The sequence below is a fragment of the Oncorhynchus masou genome, chromosome 5, assembly GCF_036934945.1.
Source record: "Oncorhynchus masou masou isolate Uvic2021 chromosome 5, UVic_Omas_1.1, whole genome shotgun sequence".
NCBI classification, from domain to species: domain Eukaryota; kingdom Metazoa; phylum Chordata; class Actinopteri; order Salmoniformes; family Salmonidae; genus Oncorhynchus; species Oncorhynchus masou.
This window is the reverse complement of record NC_088216.1, coordinates 62,325,781-62,352,012: the sequence shown is the minus strand read 5'-3', so window position 1 is coordinate 62,352,012 and position 26,232 is coordinate 62,325,781. Positions and strand designations below refer to the sequence as shown.

Sequence of the window (26,232 nt, the reverse complement as noted above, 5' to 3'; positions counted from 1 at the left end):
ATCTTCCCTTGTACTTCTGTGAAATCTATGAGATGATAGATGCTGGATGGTTGCTAGATAGCGTATGGTTTTCTGTGATGATAAATAGTCTAGACTCAGTGTATTTTTAAAACTAAAAAACACAATTTTATCTTCTCATGGATCTAAAAGTCCATCTGTGACGTGTGTGTTTGTATGGACACTTGTGTGTGTTTTATTTCATAGTTGGTGACACGTCAACGTGATGTGGCCAGTGTTGAGCTGTTTTAGTTCCCCCCGGTGCGTCAGTGTCTCCCCTCCTCTGGCCACTGTATCAGATGGAATTTCTGTGTTTCCCGGAGTTCCTTGGCTGAAAATCCACACTTTGTTTCCCATTATCCCAGATCCCCATATTCCTCCTCTCTGACTCTCTATACTGCCAGACTAGTGACATAACACACACACGCACGCACACGTACACACACACACACACACACACACACACACACACACACGTACGCACACGCACGCGCACATGCACACACACACACACACACACACACACACACACACACACACACACACACACACACACACACACACACACACACACACACACACACACACACACACATGCACATAAGAAGGCCTAAAAGTACGACAGCATTATTGTACATTAAGTTTGAGCTGAGGTACCTATATGAAAAGAGCAGCTCAGAAACTCTAGAGCTGGGATTATAATGAAGGTGGATTATGTTAATGAAGAGAAAATCTACTTCTCCACTCTTCCCCTTTCACTCCTCCCTCCTTTTCTTACTGCATCCTGCCTCTGTTTCCTCTGGAACCTCCAGCCCTGGACACACACACTCACCCAGGCTCCGCCCTGAACCGTAACTCACACAAGTAGCTCTTTATTCTGTGGCCCTCGTCTCTCTTCTCTGTGTTGTTGCACCTGTGTGTGTGCGTGCATCTGTGTGCGCGTGTGTGTGCACAGTGGCATTTCCTCCTTAAATGCCTTTCCAACCGCAAACATACCTCCCTTTCACTTTCCATCTTTCTCTCTCTTCCTCTCTCACGCCTTCTCTGCTTGATGGAAGAGGAGCTCAACCTCTCCTCTAGTTCCTGGCCTGGTGTTAGTCAAGTCCCAGAACATCTATTGTATACGGTATCTCCCTCAACATGGCTTAGTAATCTCTCTCCTTCCTTCTTTCCCTCTCTTTCTCTCCGTGTGTAGAGTAGGATAGTGATCTGTGTATGTGTGTTCTCCTGTCACCCCCCCCCGCCACCCCCCTCCAGTCTAGATCTGAGTTCCGTGCCAGTGAGAATTGCCGTGTCCTTTGATATCACGGCTATAGTAAAATACCTACCTGTTCTCCCCCCCTTTCTCTCTCACACATTCTCTCACTTTCTATTTCTCCTTCCCTTTCCTTTATTCTCCTCATCCACCTGAAGTGCATAGCAGTGTAGGTGGTCAAATAACCTGCCGAGAGGAACCATGGTGCCTATACACACACACCGACACACACACGCACACACACTGAGATACACACATACGCTCAGACACACAGTGCTCTTCACAGGGCGGTGTTGTTAGAACACAAAGCCGTTTTCCCCTGGGCCCCTTGGGAGCCTGGGAGAAATCACAGCCATCTCCAGCCGTCAAACCACTCCACCGGCCTCTCTCTCCTTTCTCTTCTCTCTCTCCTCCCTCTCTCTCTCTGGTCCGAGCTGCAGGGTAAAGTGAGGGAGGAGTAGTGAGAGGAGTGGAAGTGTAAAAGTGTTGGGTGTGTGTGAGATAAAGAGAGGGAGGGGGAGAGAGAGGCCCTACAGGTAGATAGATGTAACAGAAGGTGAGGGAGATGGACGGGTAGAGGTGGAGGGAGATTGGGGGATAGAGAAAGAGGGGATGGGGGATGGAGGGAGGGGTGTATTGCTGAGACGTGTCAGAAAAGGGCGCCTGGGCCTCCCTGAGGAATGTGCCCTGTCTGCCTCGCCAGAAAGAACAGAATGAAAGAAAAAGATAGAGAGAGAGAGAGGTTAGAGGAGAGAGGCAGAGGGGGGAAGACCAGTTCTGCTTCCCCACCCTGAGACCAGAGGGAGACAGAGGCAAACCTAACTGTATCCTATACCAAGACTGAACAGAGTGAGAGAAAAGAGAGAGAGAGGGAGAGAGAGAGAGAGAGAGAGAGAGAGAGAGAGAGAGAGAGAGAGAGAGAGAGAGAGAGAGAGAGAGAGAGAGAAAAAAAAGAAAGTGAGCGAGTGTGAGAGGGGGAAACCAGGAGTGAAAAAAAGTGGACCCCTCTAAGAATCCCAGCCTCTTCTTTCACAAAGCCAGGATTCCACCCAGCCTCTTCTTTCACAAAGCCAGGATTCAACCCAGCCTCTTCTTTCACAAAGCCAGGATTCAACCCAGCCTCGTTCTCTGGCGTCTCCATCTACTGCTCTCTGCCCCTGACAGACGACCTCTCGAGAAACAGCATGACATGCTTTCTCTCTCTGTGTGGTGAGAAGGCGGAGGAGGGGGAGGAGGTTGCATCCACAGGACTGGATGTTAAATTGTGCATAGCAGGTTACAAACATCACCAGGCAAATCCCTCCCAAACCTCAAAGCCCTCTGTGTGTGTGTGCTGGTGTGTGTGTTTGTGTGTGTCTGATGAGAACCAGGTGCCTCCCTCCCTTTTCTTTAGTTTTTTCCCTCTGTCTGTGTTTTGTGAATGTAGGTTTCAAGGGGAATGGACACAGTAGACTTTAGGTCATCATCTAGCTGTGACTGTAAATCGCCACATTGTTGCATCACTGGCAGGATGTCCCCAAACTGTCTGAATCCCCAAACTGTCTGAATCCCCAAACTGTCTGAATCCCCAAACTGTCTGAATCCCCTGTCTGAATCCCCTAACTGTCTAAATGACCATGAACTCAGCATGTATCAAGAAGCAACATTTGCTGATGTCAAACCATATATGAAAACATGATACATATTTTGAAAGCTGAGAAACAGACCTTTCAAATGATATGACTGACAATAGCACCACATCAATCGAATGGTAATCAGTCAAGAAAAAAAAATGTGTATAAGGAAAGGCATACACAAGTAATATAATATTATAAAGTTTAGAACTTTATTGAAGGGAATACATTGTCTCATTCAAACTTGAAAACAGAGTGCAAGTTCCATTGTGAATTGGAATGACAAAATATGAAAAGAATAAGGCATATAATGACAGTAACTGGCTTTTACAGCTTCAATGTATTCTGTACATACTGTACATACACTATACCTATAGCCTAATACACAAGGCCTACAGCCTAATACACAAGGCCTATAGCCTAATACACAAGGCCTACAGCCTAATACACAAGGCCTACAGCCTAATACACTATACCTATAGCCTAATACACAAGGCCTACAGCCTAATACACAAGGCCTATAGCCTAATACACAAGGCCTACAGCCTAATACACTATGCCTATAGCCTAATACACAAGGCCTACAGCCTAATACACAAGGCCTATAGCCTAATACACAAGGCCTACAGCCTAATACACTATGCCTATAGCCTAATACACAAGGCCTACAGCCTAATACACAAGGCCTATAGCCTAATACACAAGGCATACAGCCTAATACACAAGGCATATATACACAAGGCCTACAGCCTAATACACAAGGCCTACATACTAATATACCTATAGCCTAATACACAAGGCCTACAGCCTAATACACTATGCCTATAGCCTAATACACAAGGCCTACAGCCTAATACACTATGCCTATAGCCTAATACACAAGGCCTATAGCCTAATACACTATGCCTATAGCCTAATACACTATGCCTATAGTCTAATACACAAGGCCTATAGCCTAATACACAAGGCCTACAGCCTAATACACTAAACCTATAGCCTAATACACAAGGCCTACAGCCCAATACACAAGGCCTACAGCCTAATACACTATACCTAGAGCCTAATACACAAGGCCTACAGCCTAATACACAAGGCCTACAGCCTAATACACTATACCTTGAGCCTAATTCACTATACCTATAGCCTATTACACTATGCCTATAGTCTACTACACTATACCTACAGCCTAATAAACAAGGCCTTCATCCTAATACACTATACCTATAGCCTAATACACAAGGCCTACATCCTAATACACTTTACCTATAGCCTAATACACAAGGCCTATATCCTAATACACTATACCTATAGCCTAATACACAAGGCCTACATCCTAATACACTTTACCTATAGCCTAATACACAAGGCCTATATCCTAATACACTATACCTATAGCCTAATACACAAGGCCTACATCCTAGTACACTATACCTATAGACTAATACACAAGGCCTACATCCTAATACATTATTCTTATAGCCTAATACACTATACGTATAGCCTAATACACAAGGCCTACAGCCTAATACACTATACATATAGCCTACTACACAAGGCCTATATCCTAATACACAAGGCCTATATCATAATACACTATACCTATAGCCTAATACACAAGGCCTATATCATAATACACTATACCTATAGCCTAATACACAAGGCCTACATCCTAATACACTATACCTAGAGCCTAATACACAAGGCCTACAGCCTAATACACAAGGCCTACATCCTAATAAACTATACCTATAGCCTAATACACAAGGCCTACAGCCTAATACACAAGGCCTACAGCCTAATACACTATACCTATAGCCTAATACACAAGGCCTACAGCCTAATACACTATACCTATAGCCAAATATACAAGGCCTACAGCCTAATACAAAAGGCCTACAGCCTAGTACACAAGGCCTACATCCTAATACACTATACCTATAGCCTAATACACAAGGCCTACATCCTAATACACAAGGCCTACAACCTAATGCACTATGCCTACAGCCTAATACACTATGCATATAGCCTAATACACAAGGCCTACAGACTAATACACACGGCCTACAGCCTAATACACTATACCTATAGCCAAATATACAAGGCCTACAGCCTAATACAAAAGGCCTACAGCCTAGTACACAAGGCCTACATCCTAATACACTATACCTATAGCCTAATACACAAGGCCTACATCCTAATACACAAGGCCTACAACCTAATGCACTATGCCTACAGCCTAATACACTATGCATATAGCCTAATACACAAGGCCTACAGCCTAACACACAAGGCCTATAGCCTAATACACTATGCCTACAGCCTAATACACTATACCTACAGCCTAATAAACAAGGCCTACATTCTAATACACAAGACCTACATCCTAATACACTATGCCTACAGCTTAATACACTATACCTACAGCCTAACACACTATACCTATAGCCTATTACACAAGGCCTATATCCTAATACACTATACCTATAGCCTAATACACAAGGCCTATATCCTAATACACTATACTTATAGCCTAATACACAAGGCCTACAGCCTAATACACTATACCTATAGCCTAATACATAAGGCCTACAGCCCAATACACAAGGCCTACAGCCTAATACACTATACCTATAGCCCAATACACAAGGCATACAGCCTAATACACAAGGCCTACAGCCTAATACCCTATACCGAGAGCCTAATACACAAGGCCTACAGCCTAATACACTATACCTATAGCCTAATACACAAGGCCTACATCCTAATACACTATGCCTACAGCCTAATACACTATGCCTACAGCCTAATGCACAAGGTCTATAGCCTAATACACAAGGCCTATATCCTAATACACTATACCTATAGCCTAATACACTATACCTATAGCCTAATACACTATGCCTATAGCCTAATACACTATACCTACAGCCTAATACACAAGGCCTACAGCCTAATACACTACGCCTATAGCCTAATACACACGGCCTATATCCTAATACACTATACCTATAGCCTAATACACAAGGCCTATATCCTAATACACTATACCTATAGCCTTATACACTATACCTATAGCCTAATACACAAGGCCTATATCCTAATACACTATACCTATAGCCTAATACACAAGGCCTACATCCTAGTACACTATACCTATAGCCTAATACACAAGGCCTACATCCTAATACATTATTCTTATAGCCTAATACACTATACTTATAGCCTAATACACAAGGCCTACAGCCTAATACACTATGCCTATAGCCTAATACACACGGCCTATATCCTAATACACTATACCTATAGCCTAATACACAAGGCCTATATCCTAATACACTATACCTATAGCCTTATACACTATACCTATAGCCTAATACACAAGGCCTATATCCTAATACACTATACCTATAGCCTAATACACAAGGCCTACATCCTAGTACACTATACCTATAGCCTAATACACAATGCCTACATCCTAATACATTATTCTTATAGCCTAATACACTATATGTATAGCCTAATACACAAGGCCTACAGCCTAATACACAAAGAATGGGAGTAAATGAATTGCATGTATGGGAGGGGAAATGACCAGTGACAATCTGAGCTACTGGGTGAAGACTAGGAGTCCCTTTATTAGTGCCCATTTCTGTAATGAGTCACACGCACTGCAGTATCTCAACCTGACATAGTGTTGTCTCCCTATGATACATTATTGCTTTCCCTTGGTGCATCACAAACAAACCAGGTCATATCCTCCTCACGATGGTCTGAGAGCTGACGGTCCACCGGTCTTCTACATACAGAGGAGTGAGATGGAGACTATTTAACAAAACATAGAACAGTATACAGTATACAGTATACAGGCCTAATAGCACACAACAATAATGCATCATTGACAGTTACCAGCTAGCATTTTGCTTACAAGCATTTCGCTGCACCTGCGATATCATCTGCAAATCTGTGTATGCGACCAATAAACTTTGACCAGGATGATCTGGTTACCAAGCTGACTACCAGCCTGAGCTTGCAAAAATAATAGCTATTAGCTAGCTATCATCATAGGGGTTAGGCTTCATACTTAGGCTATATTCATTCTTGCAGTCAACAACCAGCAGGCTTAGCTACTATTTTCATATCACATATAAACAGACATCTAATGAGATGTCTAGTTATGTATCAAGCTAATAATTATATGGGTATGATACATTTTACTGGTAAAATAGCAATCCTGCCGCAGCCCTCTCTTAGTTGTGGCTGGATAGTTTGCTACTGTATTCATGTTTTTCATTTTAGCTCTTAGCTAATACCAATGACAAATGCTATTCAAAGTGTCAGTATGAGCATTTTATTTTGTACAGTTATCAAAGACAACATTAACATCAAAAAGACAAGATGAGCTAAATCAAGTAGGCTGGCTAGCTTGTCAGAAGTTCATTCCACAGACTCATCTTATCAGTCGAAAAGAATACTCCAAAATGTACATATTATAATAACCAACATAAACACGAATTGTATACAGTTTCATACCTTAATATTATTGTCCTGATCTCAGTGACAAAGCTGTCAAAGTTTTGAGAAACCTTTCAGGTCCATTGGAGGCGAGGGGCCTCCCGGTGGCAGCAGTCAATCACTTTCAGTCCCTGCACCAAAACTCACATCAATCCTGTCAATGACGCATTGGAGTCCATCGTTACTATGGCAATTCAAGATGGTGCTACCCACCCTTCTAATGTCAGTACGCTACCCATACCGTTCAATATCTAAATACAAAAACATAGAGCTGTTTCAATGATAGATGCACATGTTTAGTATGAGTGGATGGAATTCATCTCTTTGCTTAGCTTCACTTCCTAAAGTGTTTGCATTCCCATTTCAGCACTAAATATGCACCAGCATCTCTGTCCTCCCCTTTTTATACATTTACATCTTTCTTTTATCCTCTTTCATTCTCTTTCCCTCTTGCTGACATTCCAGCTGCTGTAGAAGTCTGGGCCTCTGTCGGCTCACTGTGCAGGGCGTGAAAAGAGAAAGAGAGAGAGTGAACGAGAGAGGGCGGGAGAGAAAGGGGGGAGCTAGAGAGAGAAAAGTGAAGCTCACGGCCACTGAAGTGCCATTTCCTCTTGGAGTGCCACTCAACTGTAAACTAGAAAAAATGAAGGAAAAAGAGAGTGACTCACATTTCACACTAAAACACAGTCAGCATCATTGACGTAAACACACACTCACACAAACACAGATTGGAGTTAGGTCACTGGTGCTCTGGGGAGTTAGGGGAGCATTGGGTGAAACAAAGACTGTTTCGAGCTTTGAGTTAGGAAATCTATATTCTCCCCCTCTTGCACTACCCCCCTATCTTTCTCCCTCCATCTCATCCATAGGCTGTTGTTGTTCAGTATACCATACTGCCACAGTATGCCCAAACACTGAGTCTAGACTATTTAACATCACAGGAAACCATACGCTATCTAGCAACCATCCAGCATCTATCATCTCATAGATCTGGCTGCATATCTCCCTGATCGCTCACACACACACACACACACACACACACACACACACACACACACACACACACACACACACACACACACACACACACACACACACACACACACACACACCCATCTGTATGGATATCTGAGATCTTTATCTCTGCTCTGTGATTTCTGATCATCACTGTGGCTTCTTAATTACATCCTTCATTAACTCACATTAGTTCTGTGTGTGTGTGTGTGTGTGTGTGTGTGTGTGTGTGTGTGTGTGTGTGTGTGTGTGTGTGTGTGTGTGTGTGTGTGTGTGTGTGTGTGTGTGTGTGTGTGTGTGTGTGTGTGTGTGTGTGTGTGTGTGTGTGTGTGTGTGTGTGTGTGTGTGTGTGTGCATGTGCGTGTGCGTGTGTGGTGTAGACAGTAATGTTATTATGTGACCTGATGTTAATGGCAGTTAATTGGGCCAATGAAGTCAGGCCCTGGAGGTGACTAGAGGTCACAGTGACACTAGTGTCCTCTCTGACCCCCTACCCCGCTTCAGGTTCACTACCAGGTCAGGGAGAGAGGGATGGATGTAGAGGACTGAGGAACCAAAGATGGATGAGAGGGCTGATTATAACAGAGGATGTGGGTGAAGGATGGAGGGGAGGGCTGGTTATAACAGAGGATGGTGGGTGAAGGATGGAGGGGAGGGCTGGTTATAACAGAGGATGTGGGTGAAGGATGGAGGGGAGGGCTGGTTATAACAGAGGATGGTGGGTGAAGGATGGAGGGGAGGGCTGGTTATAACAGAGGATGGTGGGTGAAGGATGGAGGGGAGGGCTGGTTATAACAGAGGATGGTGGATGAAGGAGGGAGGGGAGGGCTGGTTATAACAGAGGATGGTGGGTGAAGGAGGGAGGGGAGGGCTGGTTATAACAGAGGATGGTGGGTGAAGGATGGAGGGGAGGGCTGGTTATAACAGAGGATGGTGGGTGAAGGATGGAGGGGAGGGCTGGTTATAACAGAGGATGGTGGGTGAAGGATGGAGGGGAGGGCTGGTTATAACAGAGAATGGTGGGTGAAAGAGGGAGGGGACGGCTGTTTATAACAGAGGATGGTGGGTGAAGGAGGGAGGGGTGTGTGTGCATGTGTTTAAACTCGGTTCCAATGTCTCTTCTCTTCTGAGTGGACAGAGGTGATTTGGACAAAGGATGTGTGTGTATGTGTGTGTATGTGTGTGTATGTGTGCATGTGTGTGTTTGTGTGTATGTATGTGTATGTATGTGTGTGTATGTTTGTGTATGTGTGTGTGTGTATGTGTGTATGTATGTGTGTGTGTGTGTGTGTGTGTGTGTGTGTGTGTGTGTGTGTGTGTGTGTGTGTGTGTGTGTGTGTGTGTGTGTGTGTGTGTGTGTGTGTGTGTGTGTGTATGTGTGTGTGTATGTGTGTGTGTATGTGTGTGTTTGTGTGCCAGTAAATTGCGGGCCAGTCTGGTGGAGTGGTGTCACCTCCTAGAAGCATTCCTCTGCTCTGACCTTGCCCTAACACTTTGTGTCTGGGGTCACCACAGGTCACCAAAGGTCACAGAGTGTGGTTTGAGGTGAGAGGGGGAAGGGGGAACCGTTGCTTAGCATCATGGAACACCCACTGTTGTTACCACGACGATACAAAGGGAACTCCAGAGTGCCCACTTCCTGTAGCATTCTTAAAAGGGGCCCCTTTCTTTCTCTTTTCTGTTCTCCTTCTCTCTACTCTTTTCCCAAACCCACTTCTCTCCACTCTCTCTATTGTTTGCCTTCTTCCCTTTCTCACATTTATCTTTCTGTATATATTTTATCCAGACTCCTAACTTTAGAATCCTGACTTGAGCACTCCTTTTGACTGTTGGTTTAATCATCCATTGATGTCTGTAGGACATTGATGAGAAAATGCGAGTTGTCTTAAATAAGGATTGCCAGTAAGCTGTATGAGGATATGATGTTGTATGAAACTGAGAGCTCAGGGGAGTGGGGACAGTCAGATAGGATGATATATAGTCTGGTTAGGGCAGATGCAACACATACACACACAGTCATTATTTATTCAGTAAACCACAGACGATGTGACAGATAGAGAGTTTGTTTTCTTCTGTAAAGATCACGTAATACTGACTATGTGGATTGAAGACATATGTACTCCCTTCACACACACACACACACACACACACACACACACACACACACACACACACACACACACACACACACACACACACACACTGCTGCTCAGACAAAACGCACATGAATAGTAATGCCTTTCACATGTCTGTCTCTCTCCCTTTCTCCGCCTTTTTCTCCTCCTTGCTCCGGATTCTGTATTCCTGGTTTAATGATTTTTTTCACACATTGAGGCCTAATTCTGGAATGCTGGGATGTCATATTTATGGGGGGTAATGAACAGAATTTACAGCTTTTTCCAGAGGAGCGTTTGAGTGGCCTGAGGATCCGTTGAGCGAGGCATGGATCCCATTCAACCTTTCTCTCGCTCTCGCTCTCTTTCTCTCTCTCTCTCTCTCTCTCTCTCTCTCTCTCTCTCTCTCTCTCTCTCTCCTTTTCTCTCTCTCTCTCTCTCTCTCTCTCCTCCTTGGCCCCATTTTGTTACTGCTCTCCCTCTCGCTCCCTCAGTCTTCCCCCCATCCATCCATCTGGCCTTCTCTGTCATGTCGGCATGGCAGAAAATGGCTGCTAGGACAACATTTCTGAGTTTCCAGCTGTCTAGCTTTACTATGGTTGTACGATCTTCCCTTTCTTTCTTTTACTTCCATTCTATCCATCCCCTCTCTTTAGTGGCCATCCAGATAGTTGTAGTGTAAGGGACAGATCAGATCAGATCAGAACAGATCAGGAGGCTTTTGAACACAGCCATGGTTGGATGATCTACACAGGGAGGAGAGAAAACGCAGCAGAGAGAGATGGAGAGAAAGAAAAAATGGGAGATAGAGTGATGGAGAGAAAGAGGAAAAGGAGGGAGAGAGAAGGAGAGAAAGAGAAAGGGGGAGGGAGAGAAAACGAGAGGACCTAGTTGCCATATACCTGTTTGGGTAGGCCAGTACACACAGGCTGGTAAATATGACACACAAACAGACACACAAGCTGTTCTGTGAGCGTTTCCCCTCGCTTAGACTGAGAAGCAGTTAACTGTCGACACACTAAGGTTCAAAGGCCATGGCCATGATGATAATAGTTGTGTGGTGGGATCAGCAGACACACACACACACACATACGCACAAGAAAAACACATGCACACAAGGCTAGGGTCAGAGCGTCAGTGACGGGTTGTGGGTTAGAGTTCATGAGGTCAGTAGGCAGGGTGATCCGGGGTTAGGGTTGTAAGACACACTATTGAGACCTGAGGCAAGAGGATGAATGACAGAAAGTGAGGGAAATACGTTGGAAGAGTTTTAAAGGAGAGTCAGAGAGAGGAGGGAAGGAAAAGAGGGAGAGTTGGAACAGAGTGGCACAGAGAAGGAGGGGGGACAGAGAAGGAGGGGGGACAGAAGGGAGGAGGGGATGACAGTTGGGCGATCGCTGTTAACCGTTGGTTGCGCTCATTTCCTATTGGCTGCTGTCCACGTCAGGAAGCGGTGGCCATAATTGACACTAATTGGCGTGTGTTTAGAGTGTGTGGTATTGTGTGTATGTTTGTGTATGTGTGTGTGTTCTGTCCCAGCATTAGTCAGGCGTTAGCTGCTCAAAAGGAGCCGCTAGACAGATTGCCCCCCTCCCCAATACACACACACACACAGAGGGGGTACAGACACTCCCAGCAGTAGGGGATCTCTGGTACACTTTGAAAAGCACTGGACCCACAATGCACCACTGCAACAAAGGTCTGGCCAGTCATGGAGCAGGGGGAACTATTTTTCCTTTCCCTTCATCTCTCTCTCTCTCTCTCTCCCTCTCTGTCTCTCCTCCCTTTTTCCATAATCTCTCCCCCAGTGCTCCACTCCAGGCTTAGAGAATAGAGACTACAACAGAAAGAGAGAGAAAAAAAGAGAGAAAGTGAAGAAGGAGAACTGGAAAGAAAGAAATCGTCACAGCTCCACTCTCAACATAATTACCCTGGAAACAGTAGAGTGTGTGGGGGTGCACACAATGGCTGCCGAGGCCTTTTTAAGTGTTGCTAATTAGCTTGCCTGCTCTGGCTCTTTGTGGGAACCATCTTAAAGACAGATGAAAGTCAACAGGGAGAAGGCACAGGGGAGGAGGAGAGGAATGCAGCCTTGCTCTCTCTTTCTTCTCTTCTCCTCCTCATCCCAGGGAGAGGAGGATACTGTGATGAGGTCCCTTTTCCCCAGACCTAGAGAGAGAGATGACTTGGAGTGTGTGTGTGTGTGTGTGTGTGTGTGTGTGTGTGTGTGTGTGTGTGTGTGTGTGTGTGTGTGTGTGTGTGTGTGTGTGTGTGTGTGTGTGTGTGTGTGTGTGTGGCTGTGAGTGAGACGTGGCTTTACAGTGCTGGCTGTGATATCACTGTTTCCTCCAATAGGAGTTATCCCCTTCATAAGTCACACAATCCATCCCTCCACCCTGTCACACACACACACACACACACTGAGCAAGAGCACGCCTGGCAACCGTAAGGGAAGTTGAAGGTGGGCCCATTTCAGAGTTTTGTCAAATCGTTCACGTTAATATTCGCTTGACTGCCCCAACACTTCTTCATCACGTCACCATTACACACACACACACACACACACACACACACACACACACACACACACACACACTTGCCCCTGTCTACGGCCACTACCAGGTGTAAAAACCCTCTGAACCATAAACATGAAAGGTTTTTATTTCTGGTTAAGCAAGCATGCTGGGTAATACATTTCAAAGATACTGACTGTGAGAGTGTTCCTCTGTTTAACCAATACACTCTTTTGTGTGTGTGTATGTGTGTGTGTGTGTGTGTGTGTGTGTGTGTGTGTGTGTGTGTGTGTGTGTGTGTGTGTGTGTGTGTGTGTGTGTGTGTGTGTGTGTGTGTGTTTGTGTGTGTTTGTGTTTCTTTATATATGTGTGTGTGTTTTCCCTCTGTCTCCTGAGTTTAGTTTTGGCAGCGTTCTGCCTACATTATTAGTTGGATTTCTTGGGTATTAATAATAGCAGTGAAATGCATTCCATATGTGAGTCTGTTTGCCAGTCTAGTGCTAACCTCATCGGGGGCCCGCCCTGCTTTCTCACCCCACTGAGGAGCAGCCTTGGCTGGGCTGGAGGAGCCAGGACATCCCCTTAGCCCTCGAGGTCACCCAACTTAGACCTCAGTTCTTACTCCTGTCCCCTCTTGAGCAGGATACAGAGGGCTAGAACTGAGTCAAACATTAACAATCAGTAGAGAGAGAAAATGTGTGTGTTTTCCGCTATGGGTTGGGTCTGTCTGGAACGAAACCTTCCTCTCCTGCCAAACGAGCTGTGTTGTTGAGTAAACCGCAGGAAAAGTGCAGTGTGTGTGTGTTCGTAGGGAAACTGCAGTGTGTGTGTGTATTCGTAGGGAAACTGCAGTGTGTGTGTGTGTTCGTAGGGAAACTGCAGTGTGTGTGTGTGTTCGTAGTGAAACTGCAGTGTGTGTGTGTGTGTTCGTAGGGAAACTGCAGTGTGTGTGTGTGTTCGTAGGGAAACTGCAGCAGTGTTATTTGCCATCAATTAGTCGGCTAGGCTGTGCCGAAGCCTACAGTCGCTGTCTTGGCCAGAGTGTATCAAACCTCCCTCCCTCTCTATCTCTCTCTCCCTCTCTCACTTCAGTCCTTGCATTCTTCCACACCATATATTCATTTTCCCCTTTCATGCTCTTCATCTCTCCATGTGCCACTTCACATTATTTCCCTCCCTCACTCTCTTCATCCATCTCTCATTTTCTCCCTCTCTTACCCTCTACCTCACATTTCTCTGTCTTTATTAAAAAACAGTAGAGTAATTAGCTGTTTGTGTTGTGATTTTTTCTTTAAACTTCATTGAGTTTTTGTTTGTCGGTTTTCTCATGGTCGTTGTGGATATTTGGTCAGCTCATTTTATGATCATATTTCTGCTCTTGATTCAATTTAGACATTTGAGTATTATAGCAGTCGGCCGCTGTGCGGGGATGGTTTCCTCATTGAACAAAAACAACTTTTTGTGTGACTTGGAGGTGAGGAGCGCACATCTGGAGCACGGCATGGTCTCTGGGAGTCAGAACAGGTCGCTTTTGTGAAAAATAGGATGTGAAAAAAATATTGAAACGCTCAGGGTTTTAAAACATTACAGCATATTTTGAAGTTCTTTTGGAGTTTGTGAGTTTTTTATTGCGTTGGCTCTGAACGCGGCCTTTCCTTTCTTTAATGGGCAGTCTGGGCCATGAGAGGCCTGCTGCAGCCGTTTTAAACCTCAGCTCTCGAACGCAGCGCTTTATATTGCGGAAACATTACATTAAATAGCTGAATCGGACGGCTGGACAGCTCAGGGTAATCTGCCCAGTTTGGGGTATGAGCAAGTAGTTTTAGTACAGTTATTATATAGGTATATATTTAGTCTGCCCAGCCTAGGTTCTGAGTGAAAACAAATGTGTGGAGGAGAGAAGCTGGGATTGGAGAAGTCAGGAAGAGACTAATTAAAACCCGAAAGAGAGCGAGAGGTAAAGAGAGAGGTGGAGAAACGGAGGAGTGAAGTCCGGTCAGAGTGGAGTTTATTTGTAACCCACTGTGAAATTGTCCCCCGTTTAGCAGGCTTTACCCAAGTAATAAGAAAGAGAGAGAAAAGAGGAGTTAGGTCTGGTCAGTGTAAAGTTGGCCCGTTTAGCAGGCTTTAATGAGAGATTGCTCCCAAAAAACATCCCCCTTAGTTTTGTGTCCCCTAACCCAGAGATCAGAAAACCCTGACTCTCTCCGCAGGCCCAAGCCTTCCTTATTTCCCCTATCCCCTATCTGTCTAATTACAGACGGACAAACAGACATTCCCAGGTCATTTGGTTACCAGCTGTATTCCCAGGAATCCCTGGATTATTACACAGTGACGTAGCTGATCTGTTTTAGTATACGTCCAGACCAGGGTCATTTAAGTCTGACCCTACAAGGTCTGGAGCCTGCTCGTTTTCTGTTCTACCTGATCATTAATTGCACCCACCTGGTGTCCCAAGTCTAAATCAGTTCATGATTAGAGAGGAACAATGAAAAAATGCAGTGGAACTGATTTCGAGGTCCAGAGTTGAGTTTGAAGGGTCTAGACTGTATCTCTGCAATAGTGAGGTTTATCAACAACAGACTGCACAGAGGCTTCTCTCTAGTCACAGACAGAGGCTTCTCTACAGTCACAGACAGAGGCTTCTCTACAGTCACAGACAGAGGCTTCTCTACAGTCACAGACAGAGGCTTCTCTACAGTCACAGACAGAGGCTTCTCTACAGTCACAGACAGAGGCTTCTCTACAGTCACAGACAGAAGCTTCTCTACAGTCACAGACAGAGGCTTCTCTCTAGTCACAGACAGAGGCTTCTCTACAGTCACAGACAGAAGCTTCTCTACAGTCACAGACAGAAGCTTCTCTACAGTCACAGACAGAGGCTTCTCTCTAGTCACAGACAGAGGCTTCTCTACAGTCACAGACAGAAGCTTCTCTACAGTCACAGACAGAAGCTTCTCTACAGTCACAGACAGAGGCTTCTCTACAGTCACAGACAGAGGTTTCTCTACAGTCACAGACAGAGGCTTCTCCACAGTCAAAGACAGAAGCTTCTCTACAGTCACAGACAGAGGCTTCTCTACAGTCACAGACAGAGGCTTCTCTACAGTCACAGACAGAGGCTGACATTGACTACTTTCATGATGAGGAAGGACGTTTTGGCACAAAGTGAGACTTGGGTGCATGTTTCATGAGTTGGATTGTGGAGAGAATGAGAGAGAGAGAGAGAGAGAGAGAGAGAGAGAGAGAGAATACGAGAGAGAATAAGAGAGAGAGAGAGAGAGAGAGAGAGATAATGAGAGAGAATTAGAGAGAGAGAGATAATGAGAGAGAATTAGAGAGAGAGAGAGAGAGAGAGAATGAGAGAGGGAGAGAGAGAGAGACAGAGAGAGATGATTAGAGAGAGAGAGACAATTAGAGAGGGAGAGAGAGAGACAGAGAGAGAGAGAGAGAATTAGAGAGAGATAATTAGAGAGAGAGAATTAGAGAGGGAGAGAGAGAGACAGAGAGAGAGAATTAGAGAGAGAGAATGAGAGAGGGAGACAGAGAGAGAGAGAGAGAGAGAGAGAATTAGAGAGAGAGAGAGAGAGAGAGAATTAGAGAGAGAGAATTAGACAGAGAGAGAATTAGAGAGGGAGAGAATGAGAGAGGGAGAGAGAGAATTAGACAGAGAGAGAATTAGAGAGGGAGAGAATTAGGGAGTGAGAGAATGAGAGAGGGAGAGAGAGAATGGTTTGTGTGGTGAGTGACAGTGATGCATGCGATACATCAGGAGCGACCGTGGCTGAAACCAAGCCTTCACTTAGATATGCCCCAAAGTCATAAAGCAATCCCACTAACTGTCACCTCCTCTGTAATCAAACCCGCTCCCTCTGTGTGTGTGTGTGTGTGTGTTTGCATGCGTGTGTGTGTGCGTATGTGCGTGTGTATGTGTGTGTGTAAAACCAGGTGTGATTATGCTGCCAAACTCCTCTGATGACAGACACACTGGTTGCTGGCTCACGTTACATCTCTTCAATTTCATCCCTCTTTTTTTCTCTCTCTCTCTCTTCTTTTTTTCTGTCCTTTTCTTGGTCCGAGTAAACAGAGAAACGGAGAGAGAGAGAGAGAGAGAGAGAGGGAGAGAGAGAGTGGAACGTTTATTTTGTGTATGTAAGACCCCAGGTAGGGGATTGAAGTGGCTAGGATGGGGGAGACAGGGGGAGTTAAGGGGAGGCTAGGGGGAGAAAGGGTGGATTTGAAGCCTCTCTGAGGAGAAGCTCAAGCAGGACTTCAGTTGTCTTTCAAGTTGACTGGCATGTCTAGAGCAGGGTTATAGCACTAGACAGAAGACAGAGGTTGGGGAGTAGTGGTGTGTGACAAGTGATCCTTCAGTTCCTCTCTGTCTCTCTCTGGGGGAAGTATAGTATAGAAGTTAGAAGACAACAGAACACGTTCCTCTCCTAGTCAGGCTACATGAGACAGGTGTTTAGTGTTGAACTCCTGCGTGTGGTTCTGGATACCGCAGAACTAACACCAACTAGTCACTACACCAGGCTTTTTATTTTTAGTTGTAGTTTTGGTTTGGTTGTAGTTTTCCGTTGAGTCCATACTCATCAGTGAGTGAGGTTCTCTCTCGGAGTAACATGATACCAACTACCACCTCCCACTCCTCCCCCCGGAAACCTGGGGCTGTTTTTCTACGGGGGGGGGGGGGGGGGCTCTGGGTTGTTTCGGCCGTCAACAATGGACCTCAGTCAGTCCTGATGGATTACTACAGCATATGGTACCCACCTGTCTCTCTCTCTCTCTCTCTCTCTCTCTCTCTCTCTCTCTCTCTTTCTCTCTCTCTCTCTGTCACTCACTCTCTGCCTATCTCTCTGTCTCTCTCCCACTCACTCTCTCTCTGCCTATCTCTCTCTCCCTCTCTCTCTCTCTCTCTCTCTCTCACTCACTCTCTCTCTGCCTATCTCTCTCTCTGTCTCTCGCCCACTCACTCTCTCTCTGCCTATCTATCTCTCTATCTCTCTCTCTCTCTCTGCCTACCTCTCTCTCCCTCTCTCTATCTCACTCACTCTCTCTCTGCCTATCTCTCTCTCAATTCAATTCAATTCAATTCAAGGGCTTTATTGCCATGGGAAACATGTGTTAACACTGCCAAAGCAAGTGAGGTAGATAATATATAAAGTGAATATATAAAGTGAAAAACAATACAAATGAACAGTAAACATTACACATACAGAAGTTTCAAAACAATAAAGACATTACAAATGACATATTATATATACAGTGTTTTAACAATGTACAAATGGTTAAAGGACACAAGATCAAATAAATAAGCATAATTATGGGTTGTATTTACAATGGTGTTTGTTCTTCACTGGTTGCCCTTTTCTCGTGGCAACAGGTCACAAATCTTGCTGCTCTGATGGCACACTGTGGAATTTCACCCAGTAGATATGGGAGTTTTTCAAAATTGGATTTGTTTTCGAATTCTTTGTGGATCTGTGTAATCTGAGGGAAATATGTCTCTCTAATATGGTCATACATTGGGCAGGAGGTTAGGAAGTGCAGCTCAGTTTCCACCTCATTTTTTGGGCAGTGAGCACATAGCCTGTCTTCTCTTGAGAGTCATGTCTGCCTACGTCGGCCTTTCTCAATAGCAAGGCTATGCTCACTGAGTCTGTACATAGTCAAAGCTTTCCTTAATTTTGGGTCAGTCACAGTGGTCAGGTATTCTGCCGCTGTGTACTCTCTGTGTAGGGCCAAATAGCATTCTAGTTTGCTCTGTTTTTTTGTTAATTCTTTCCAATGTGTCAAGTAATTATCTTTTTGTTTTCTCATGATTTGGTTGGGTCTAATTGTGCTGTTGTCCTGGGCCCTGTAGGGTGTGTTTGTGTTTGTGAACAGAGCCCCAGGACCAGCTTGCTTAGGGGACTCTTCTCCAGGTTCATCTCTCTGTAGGTGATGGCTTTGTTATGGAAGGTTTGGGAATCGCTTCCTTTTAGGTGGTTATAGAATTTAACGGCTCTTTTCTGGATTTTGATAATTAGTGGGTATCGGCCTAATTCTGCTCTGCATGCATAATTTGGTGTTCTACGTTGTACACGGAGGATATTTTTGCAGAATTCTGCGTGCAGAGTCTCAATTTGGTGTTTGTCCCATTTTGTGAAGTCTTGGTTGGTGAGCGGACCCCAGACCTCACAACCATAAAGGGCAATGGGCTCTATGACTGATTCAAGTATTTTTAGCCAAATCCTAATTGGTATGTTGAAATTTATGTTCCCTTTGATGGCATAGAACGCTCTTCTTGCCTTGTCTCTCAGATCGTTCACAGCTTTGTGGAAGTTACTTGTGGCGCTGATGTTTAGGCCAAGGTATGTATAGTTTTTTGTGTGCTCTAGGGCAGCAGTGTCTAGATGGAATTTGTATTTGTGGTCCTGGTGACTGGACCTTTTTTGGAACACCATTATTTTGGTCTTACTGAGATTTACTGTCAGGGCCCAGGTCTGACAGAATCTGTGCATAAGATCTAGGTGCTGCTGTAGGCCCTCCTTGGTTGTTGACAGAAGCACCAGATCATCAGCAAACAGCAGACATTTGACTTCAGATTCTAGCAGGGGGAGGCCGGGTGCTGCAGACTTTTCTAGTGCCCGCGCCAATTCGTTGATATATATGTTGAAGAGGGTGGGGATTAAGCTGCATCCCTGTCTAACCCCACGACCCTGTGTGAAGAAATGTGTGTGTTTTTTGCCAATTTTAACCGCACACTTGTTGTTTGTGTACATGGATTTTATAATGTCGTATGTTTTACCCCCAACACCACTTTCCATCAGTTTGTATAGCAGACCCTCATGCCAAATTGAGTCGAAGGCTTTTTTGAAATCAACAAAGCATGAGAAGACTTTGCCTTTGTTTTGGTTTGTTTGGTTGTCAATTAGGGTGTGCAGGGTGAATACATGGTCTGTTGTACGGTAATTTGGTAAAAAGCCAATTTGACATTTGCTCAGTACATTGTTTTCGTTGAGGAAGTGTACGAGTCTGCTGTTAATGATAATGCAGAGGATTTTCCCAAGGTTACTGTTGACGCATATTCCACGGTAGTTATTGGGGTCAAATTTGTCTCCATTTTTGTGGATTGGGGTGATCAGTCCTTGGTTCCAAATATTGGGGAAGATGCCAGAGCTAAGGATGATGTTAAAGAGTTTTAGTATAGCCAATTGGAATTTGTTGTCTGTATATTTGATCATTTCATTGAGGATACCATCAACACCACAGGCCTTTTTGGGTTTTATTTTGTCCTGTAACTCATTCAATGTAATTGGAGAATCCAGTGGGTTCTGGTAGTCTTTAATAGTTTATTCTAAGATCTGTATTTGATCATGTATATGTTTTTGCTCTTTATTCTTTGTTATATCTCTCTCTCTCTCTCTCTCTCACTCACGCACTCTCTCTCTGCCTATCTCTCTCTCTCTCTCTCCCACTCACCCTCTCTCTGCCTATCTCTCTCTCTCTCTCCCTCCCTCTCTCTCTCTCTCTCTCTCTCTCTCTCTCTCTCTCTCATTCACTCTCTCTCTGCCTATCTCTCTCTCTCTCTGCTTATCTCTCTCTCTCACTCTCTCTCTGCCTCTATCTCTATCCCTCCCTCCCTCTGTTTTTATTTCTCCGCTGCTCCTGCGTTCTCTCGCTGTCTCGCTCCAACACAGCCGGATTAGAGTCCAGATTCATCACAGCAGACCTGTTTGCTTTAGCAACCTGAGCCAGGCACACACACACACACACACACACACACACACACACACACACACACACACACACACACACGCACGCACGCACACACACACACACACACACACACACACACACACACACACACACACACACACACACACACACACACACACACACACACACACACACACACACACACACACACACACACACACCCACTCGCGCACATGCACGCACACACACATACTAGCACACACAAACAAAGCCTGGGAGAGGCACGCAGGGAGAGGTCTGCCCTAGCTCTGTTTGTTGTTGCATATTTGTCATCTAATGTACCTTCCAGCAACGGGTGGAGGAATGGAGTCCACTCTCTGAGAAGTGTTTTCACACACTCCCTCCCCCTCTCCCCCTCTCCCTCCCTCCCTCCCTCCCTCCTCTCCCCCTCTCCCTTCCTCCCTCCCCCCTCTCCCTCTCTCCCTCTCTCCCTCCCACCTCTCCCCCTCCCCCCCTCCCTCCCTCCCTCCCTCCCTCCCCCCCCCCCCCCTCCCCCTCTCCCCCTCTCCCTTCCTCCCTCCTCTCCCTTCCTCCCTCCTCTCCTCTGACACCAGTGGGGTGTGTGTGTGTGTATGTGTGTGTGTGTGTGTGTGTGTGTGTGTGTGTGTGTGTGTGTGTGTGTGTGTGTGTGTGTGTGTGTGTGTGTGTGTGTGTGTGTGTGTGTGTGTGTGTGTGTGTGTGTGTGTGTGTGTGTGTGTGTGTGTGTGTGTGTGTGTGTGTGTGTGTGTGTGTGTGTGTGTGTGCGTGCGTGCGTGTGTGTGTGTGTGTGCGTGCCTGTGTTCAGCAGCAGCACAAAGACTCTGTTGTTGGGCCTCCCTCTCTGGCCTCCCTCATATTTTCTTTAAAGGTGCAGTGCGCCCTGCAAGAATGCCACCGTGGTTAGAGAGAGAGGGGGATGGAGGGTTACTCTACAATGCAAGTGCATGCTGGGGTCAGGGAAAAAGAGGAGAAGAGGTGTCAGGCCAGAAAGGAGAGCGAAACTAAATGGGTGCTGGATGTAAAGTAACTATTCTGTGTTTTGAGGTGTGTGAAAGAGAGAAAGACAAGTAGTGAAACTATTGCATTCTGCCACGTTTTACAACAAACAAAGAAGTGTTGCCAATATTACAGTATACGAAATGAAAGTTTACCAACCAATTTTGTTTTGTACATGAATGCTATTTTGACTCAAACAGCTATCAATTTAGGAAATGAGAAGAGACATCACCTACTGCAGGATCCACACAGAGGAGAGGAGGGTTAGAGGAGTCAGGCATCACCTACTGCAGGATCCACACAGAGGAGAGAAGGGTTAGAGGAGTCAGGCATCACCTACTGCAGGATCCACACAGAGGAGAGGAGGGTTAGAGGAGACAGGCATCACCTACTGCAGGATCCACACAGAGGAGAGGAGGGTTAGAGGAGTCAGGCATCACCTACTGCAGGATCCACACAGAGGAGAGGAGGGTTAGAGGAGTCAGGCATCACCTACTGCAGGATCCACACAGAGGAGAGGAGGGTTAGAGGAGTCAGGCATCACCTCTACGTGGTAGTAGCGTTAGTGAAAGCCATAAATGCCTATTTAATATAGTAGTAATCAGGGAGGTAATTTGGACAGAATTGTCCATTATTGCTGCCAGACGTGTCTGCTTGGGCCAACACACACACACACACACACACACACACACACACACACACACACACACACACACACACACACACACACACACACACACACACACGTCTGCTTGAGCTGATACAAAGAGTGAGGAGTAATTCACACCACATGCCAGAAAGCTGGGCGGGCCGTATGTGTGTGTGTGTGTGTGTGTGTGTGTGGGGGGGGGGCTCAGGTCAAACCAACATATGGGAGGGAGTTCCAGGGGTAGCCTTACAGTGTTATTTAAGTGTGAAGGCGTGTGTGTGGTGTGTGTGTGTATTTTAATTGCGGTCTCAGCAAAAGTAGCAAGTGTGTTTGATGCAGATGGTTTTCTATACTTAGGCCATTAATGTGATTGTACACAGGGGCCTCCTCTATAGTATCTCTCTCTCCCTCTCTCTCTCTCTCTCTCTCTCTCTCTCTCTCTCTCTCTCTCTCTCTCTCTCTCCTCTATCTCTCTCTCCTCTCTCTCCTCCCTCTCTCTCTCCTCTCTCTACTCTCTCCCTCCTCCATATCTCTCTCTCTCTACTCTCTCTCTCCTCCCTCTCTATACTCTCTATCCTCTCTCTCTCTCTCCTCTCTTACTATACTCTCTCTCTCCTCTCTCTCTACTCGTTCACTCTCTCCTCTCTCCTCACTCTCTCTCTCTCTCTCTCTACTCTCTCTCTACTCTCTCTCTCCTCTCTCTCCTCTCTCTCTCCCCTCTCTCTCCTATCTCTCTCTCCCCCTCTCTCTCTACTCTCTCTCTCCTCTCTCTGTCTTCTCTCTCTCCTCTTCTTCTCTCCTCCTCCCTCTCTCCTTCTCCCTCTCTCCTTCTCCCTCTCTCCTTCTTCTTCTCTCCTCCTCCCTCTCTCCTTCTCCCTATCTCCTTCTCCCTCTCTCCTTCTCCCTATCTCCTTCTCCCTCTCTCCTTCTCCTTCTCTCCTCCTCCCTATCTCCTTCTCCCTCTCTCCTTCTCCCTATCTCCTTCTCCCTCTCTCCTTCTCCCTCTCTCCTTCTCCCTCTCTCCTTCTCCCTCTCTCCTTCTCCTTCTCTCCTCCTACCTCTCTCCTTCTCCTTCTCTCCTCCTCCCTATCTCCTTCTCCCTCTCTCCTTCTCCCTATCTCCTTCTCCCTCTCTCCTTCTCCCTCTCTCCTTCTCCTTCTCTCCTCCTCCCTCTCTCCTTCTCCTTCTCTCCTCCCTCTCTCCTTCTCCTTCTCTCCTTCTCCCTCTCTCCTTCTCCCTCTCTCCTTCTCCTTCTCTCCTTCTCCCTCTCTCCTTCTACTTATCTCCTCCTCCCTCTCTCCTTCTCCTTCTCTCCTTCTCCCTCTCTCCTTCTACTTCTCTCCTTCTCCCTCTCTCCTTCTCCCTCTCTCCTTCTCCCTCTCTCCTTCTCCTTCTCTCCTCCTCCCTATCTCCTTCTCCCTCTCTCCTTCTCCCTCTCTCCTTCTACTTCTCTCCTTCTCCCTCTCTCCTTCTCCTTCTCTCCTCCTCCCTCTCTCCTTCTCCTTCTCTCCTCCTCCCTCTCTCCTTCTCCTTCTCTCCTTCTCCCTCTCTCCTTCTCCTTCTCTCCTCCTCCCTATCTCCTTCTCCCTCTCTCCTTCTCCCTCTCTCCTTCTACTTCTCTCCTTCTCCCTCTCTCCTTCTCCTTCTCTCCTCCTCCCTCTCTCCTTCTCCTTCTCTCCTTCTCCTTCTCTCCTTCTCCTTCTCTCCTTCTCCTTCTCTCCTTCTCCCTCTCTCCTTCTACTTCTCTCCTTCTCCCTCTCTCCTTCTCCTTCTCTCCTCCTCCCTCTCTCCTTCTCCCTCTGTCTTTTCACACTCTCAGTTCTAGCCAACCCACTATTACAGCCACAGGACAGATAATAGGGAACTATTAGTAATATCAATAACAATATACGATACAACAGACTTGTGAAATGATTGTTTTCTCAGAAAGCTGATTGAGTAATAGTTTCCAGTTTAGGGTAACACGGTGTGTCACTCCACATCACAGTTCTCTGTCCGTTAGATTGGACAGCCACATCCCACATTTTTTCATATGAATCAATATTTACTGAGTAACCTTCCCCCCCTTTCAGAGAGTCAGGAAGGCAATGTGCATCCTGCTGTCTCACCCCTTCTCCTCCCTGTTTCTCTGTGCTGATTTATGGTGTGTGTTGGTGTATGTGTGTGGTGTGTATGTGTGTGTATGTGTGTGGTGTGTATGTGTGTATGTGTGTGGTGTGTATGTGTGTGTATGTGTGTGGTGTGTATGTGTGTGTATGTGTGTGGTGTGTATGTGTGTGTATGTGTGTGGTGTGTATGTGTGTGTATGTGTGTGGTGTGTATGTGTGTGTATGTGTGTGTTTTGGACACTAGATTGAGACCTCTCTCTCATGTGTTCAAACAGAGACATGGTCTCGGGAACTCACCCTGACACAAAGACTGTCTATACACACACCCTGAGGGGAAAAGGACAAGGAATAATAGAGGGAGGGAGGGGGAGAGAAAAGGGGAGGGAGGGAGAGAGAAAAGGGGAGGGAGGGAGAGAGAAAAGGGGAGGGAGGGAGAGAGAGAGAAAGGGGGAGGGAGGGAGAGAGAAAAGGGGAGGGAGGGAGAGAGAAAAGGGGAGCGAGGGAGAGAAAAAAGGGGAGGGAGGGAGAAAGAAAAGGGGAAGGAGGGAGAAAAGGGGAGGGAGGGAGAGAGCAGGAGGAAGGCCTATTTTTTGTAGGGATATGTGAATAGGCAGCACTTGAGGGCAGCAAAATAAGGAAGGAGAGTGAAAAGGAGGTAGAGAGGGTAGGATGGAGGAACACTGTGTCAAAGCTCCAGGACACAGATTCACGCCACATTGGCTCACACACATATTCACTGACACACTTTACCCTGAGTGGATGCAAAGAGCCCACTTGGCACCCTGATAGAGGGTTGGAGAGAGGGAGACGCGGAATGAACAAGGGAGAAGCAGGGTGAGGAGAAAGAGGCTGGGAGGAGGATGCAATGGGAGATGGTTATGGAAAGGAAAAGACACACAGAAAGGATGCAGTCAAGTGAGGGAAGAGGCAGGGAGGAGAGAAAAGGAGGGAGAACCACACACAGTGTTATGCCAGGTGGGGTTCTCTGGTGTTGAGGAAATCAGGCCTGGCAGCTTGGCAGAGGGAGTGGGCACTGGGGTATGGTGTGTGTGTGGCAGGCTGCCATTTCCACAGTATGTGGTTATTAGTGTGTGTCTGTGAGTAGTGAGTTACCATACCTGTGTGTGTGTGTGTGTGTGTGTGTGTGTGTGTGTGTGTGTGTGTGTGTGTGTGTGTGTGTGTGTGTGTGTGTGTGTGTGTGTGTGTGTGTGAATACATCTGTTGAAAGTGTTATGAGGTGCAGGTTGAGACCCTCCTCCTTGTCTAGCCCCACCCCCCTCTTTTTCTCTCATTTCAATTCAAGTGGCTTTATTGGCATGGAAAACATATTTTTACATTGCCAAAGCAAGTGAAATGAATAAATAAATGTGAAATAAACAATACAAACATCTCTCCCCCCCACCAGGCCCTGCAGGCAGCCAGACAGTTCCTCCTCCAACAGGCATCTGGACTCAACTCCCCCAGCAGCAACGAGGTGAAACAGAGCCCGGTGCAGGTCAGAACACACACAGTACGCATCTCTCTCTTTCTCCCTCTCTCTATCTTCCTATGTCCTTCTCTCTTTCTCTCTCTCTCTCTGCCTATGTCTTTCTCACTCTCTCCCTATGTCTCCCTTTGTTTTTCTCTCTTTCTCTCGCTCTCTCTGTCTCCCTTTCTCTTTGCTTCTCTCCGTCTCTGTCTCCCCCTCCGTCTCCCTCTCCGTCTCCCCCTCCATCTCC

At 46.1% G+C, this 26,232-nt stretch overlaps 1 protein-coding gene across 5 annotated transcripts in view; it reads left to right on the top strand.

Moving 5' to 3' along the window:
• LOC135540057 (forkhead box protein P4-like) overlaps window positions 1-26,232 on the top strand; it is a 188,427-nt gene that overhangs the window by 87,641 nt on the left and 74,554 nt on the right. For all 5 annotated transcript variants that reach the window (XM_064966382.1, XM_064966380.1, XM_064966381.1 and 2 more), the window contains exon 3: window positions 25,920-26,009. In XM_064966382.1, the coding sequence (XP_064822454.1) occupies window positions 25,920-26,009 (90 nt within the window). The remainder of the gene's footprint in view (window positions 1-25,919; window positions 26,010-26,232) is intronic.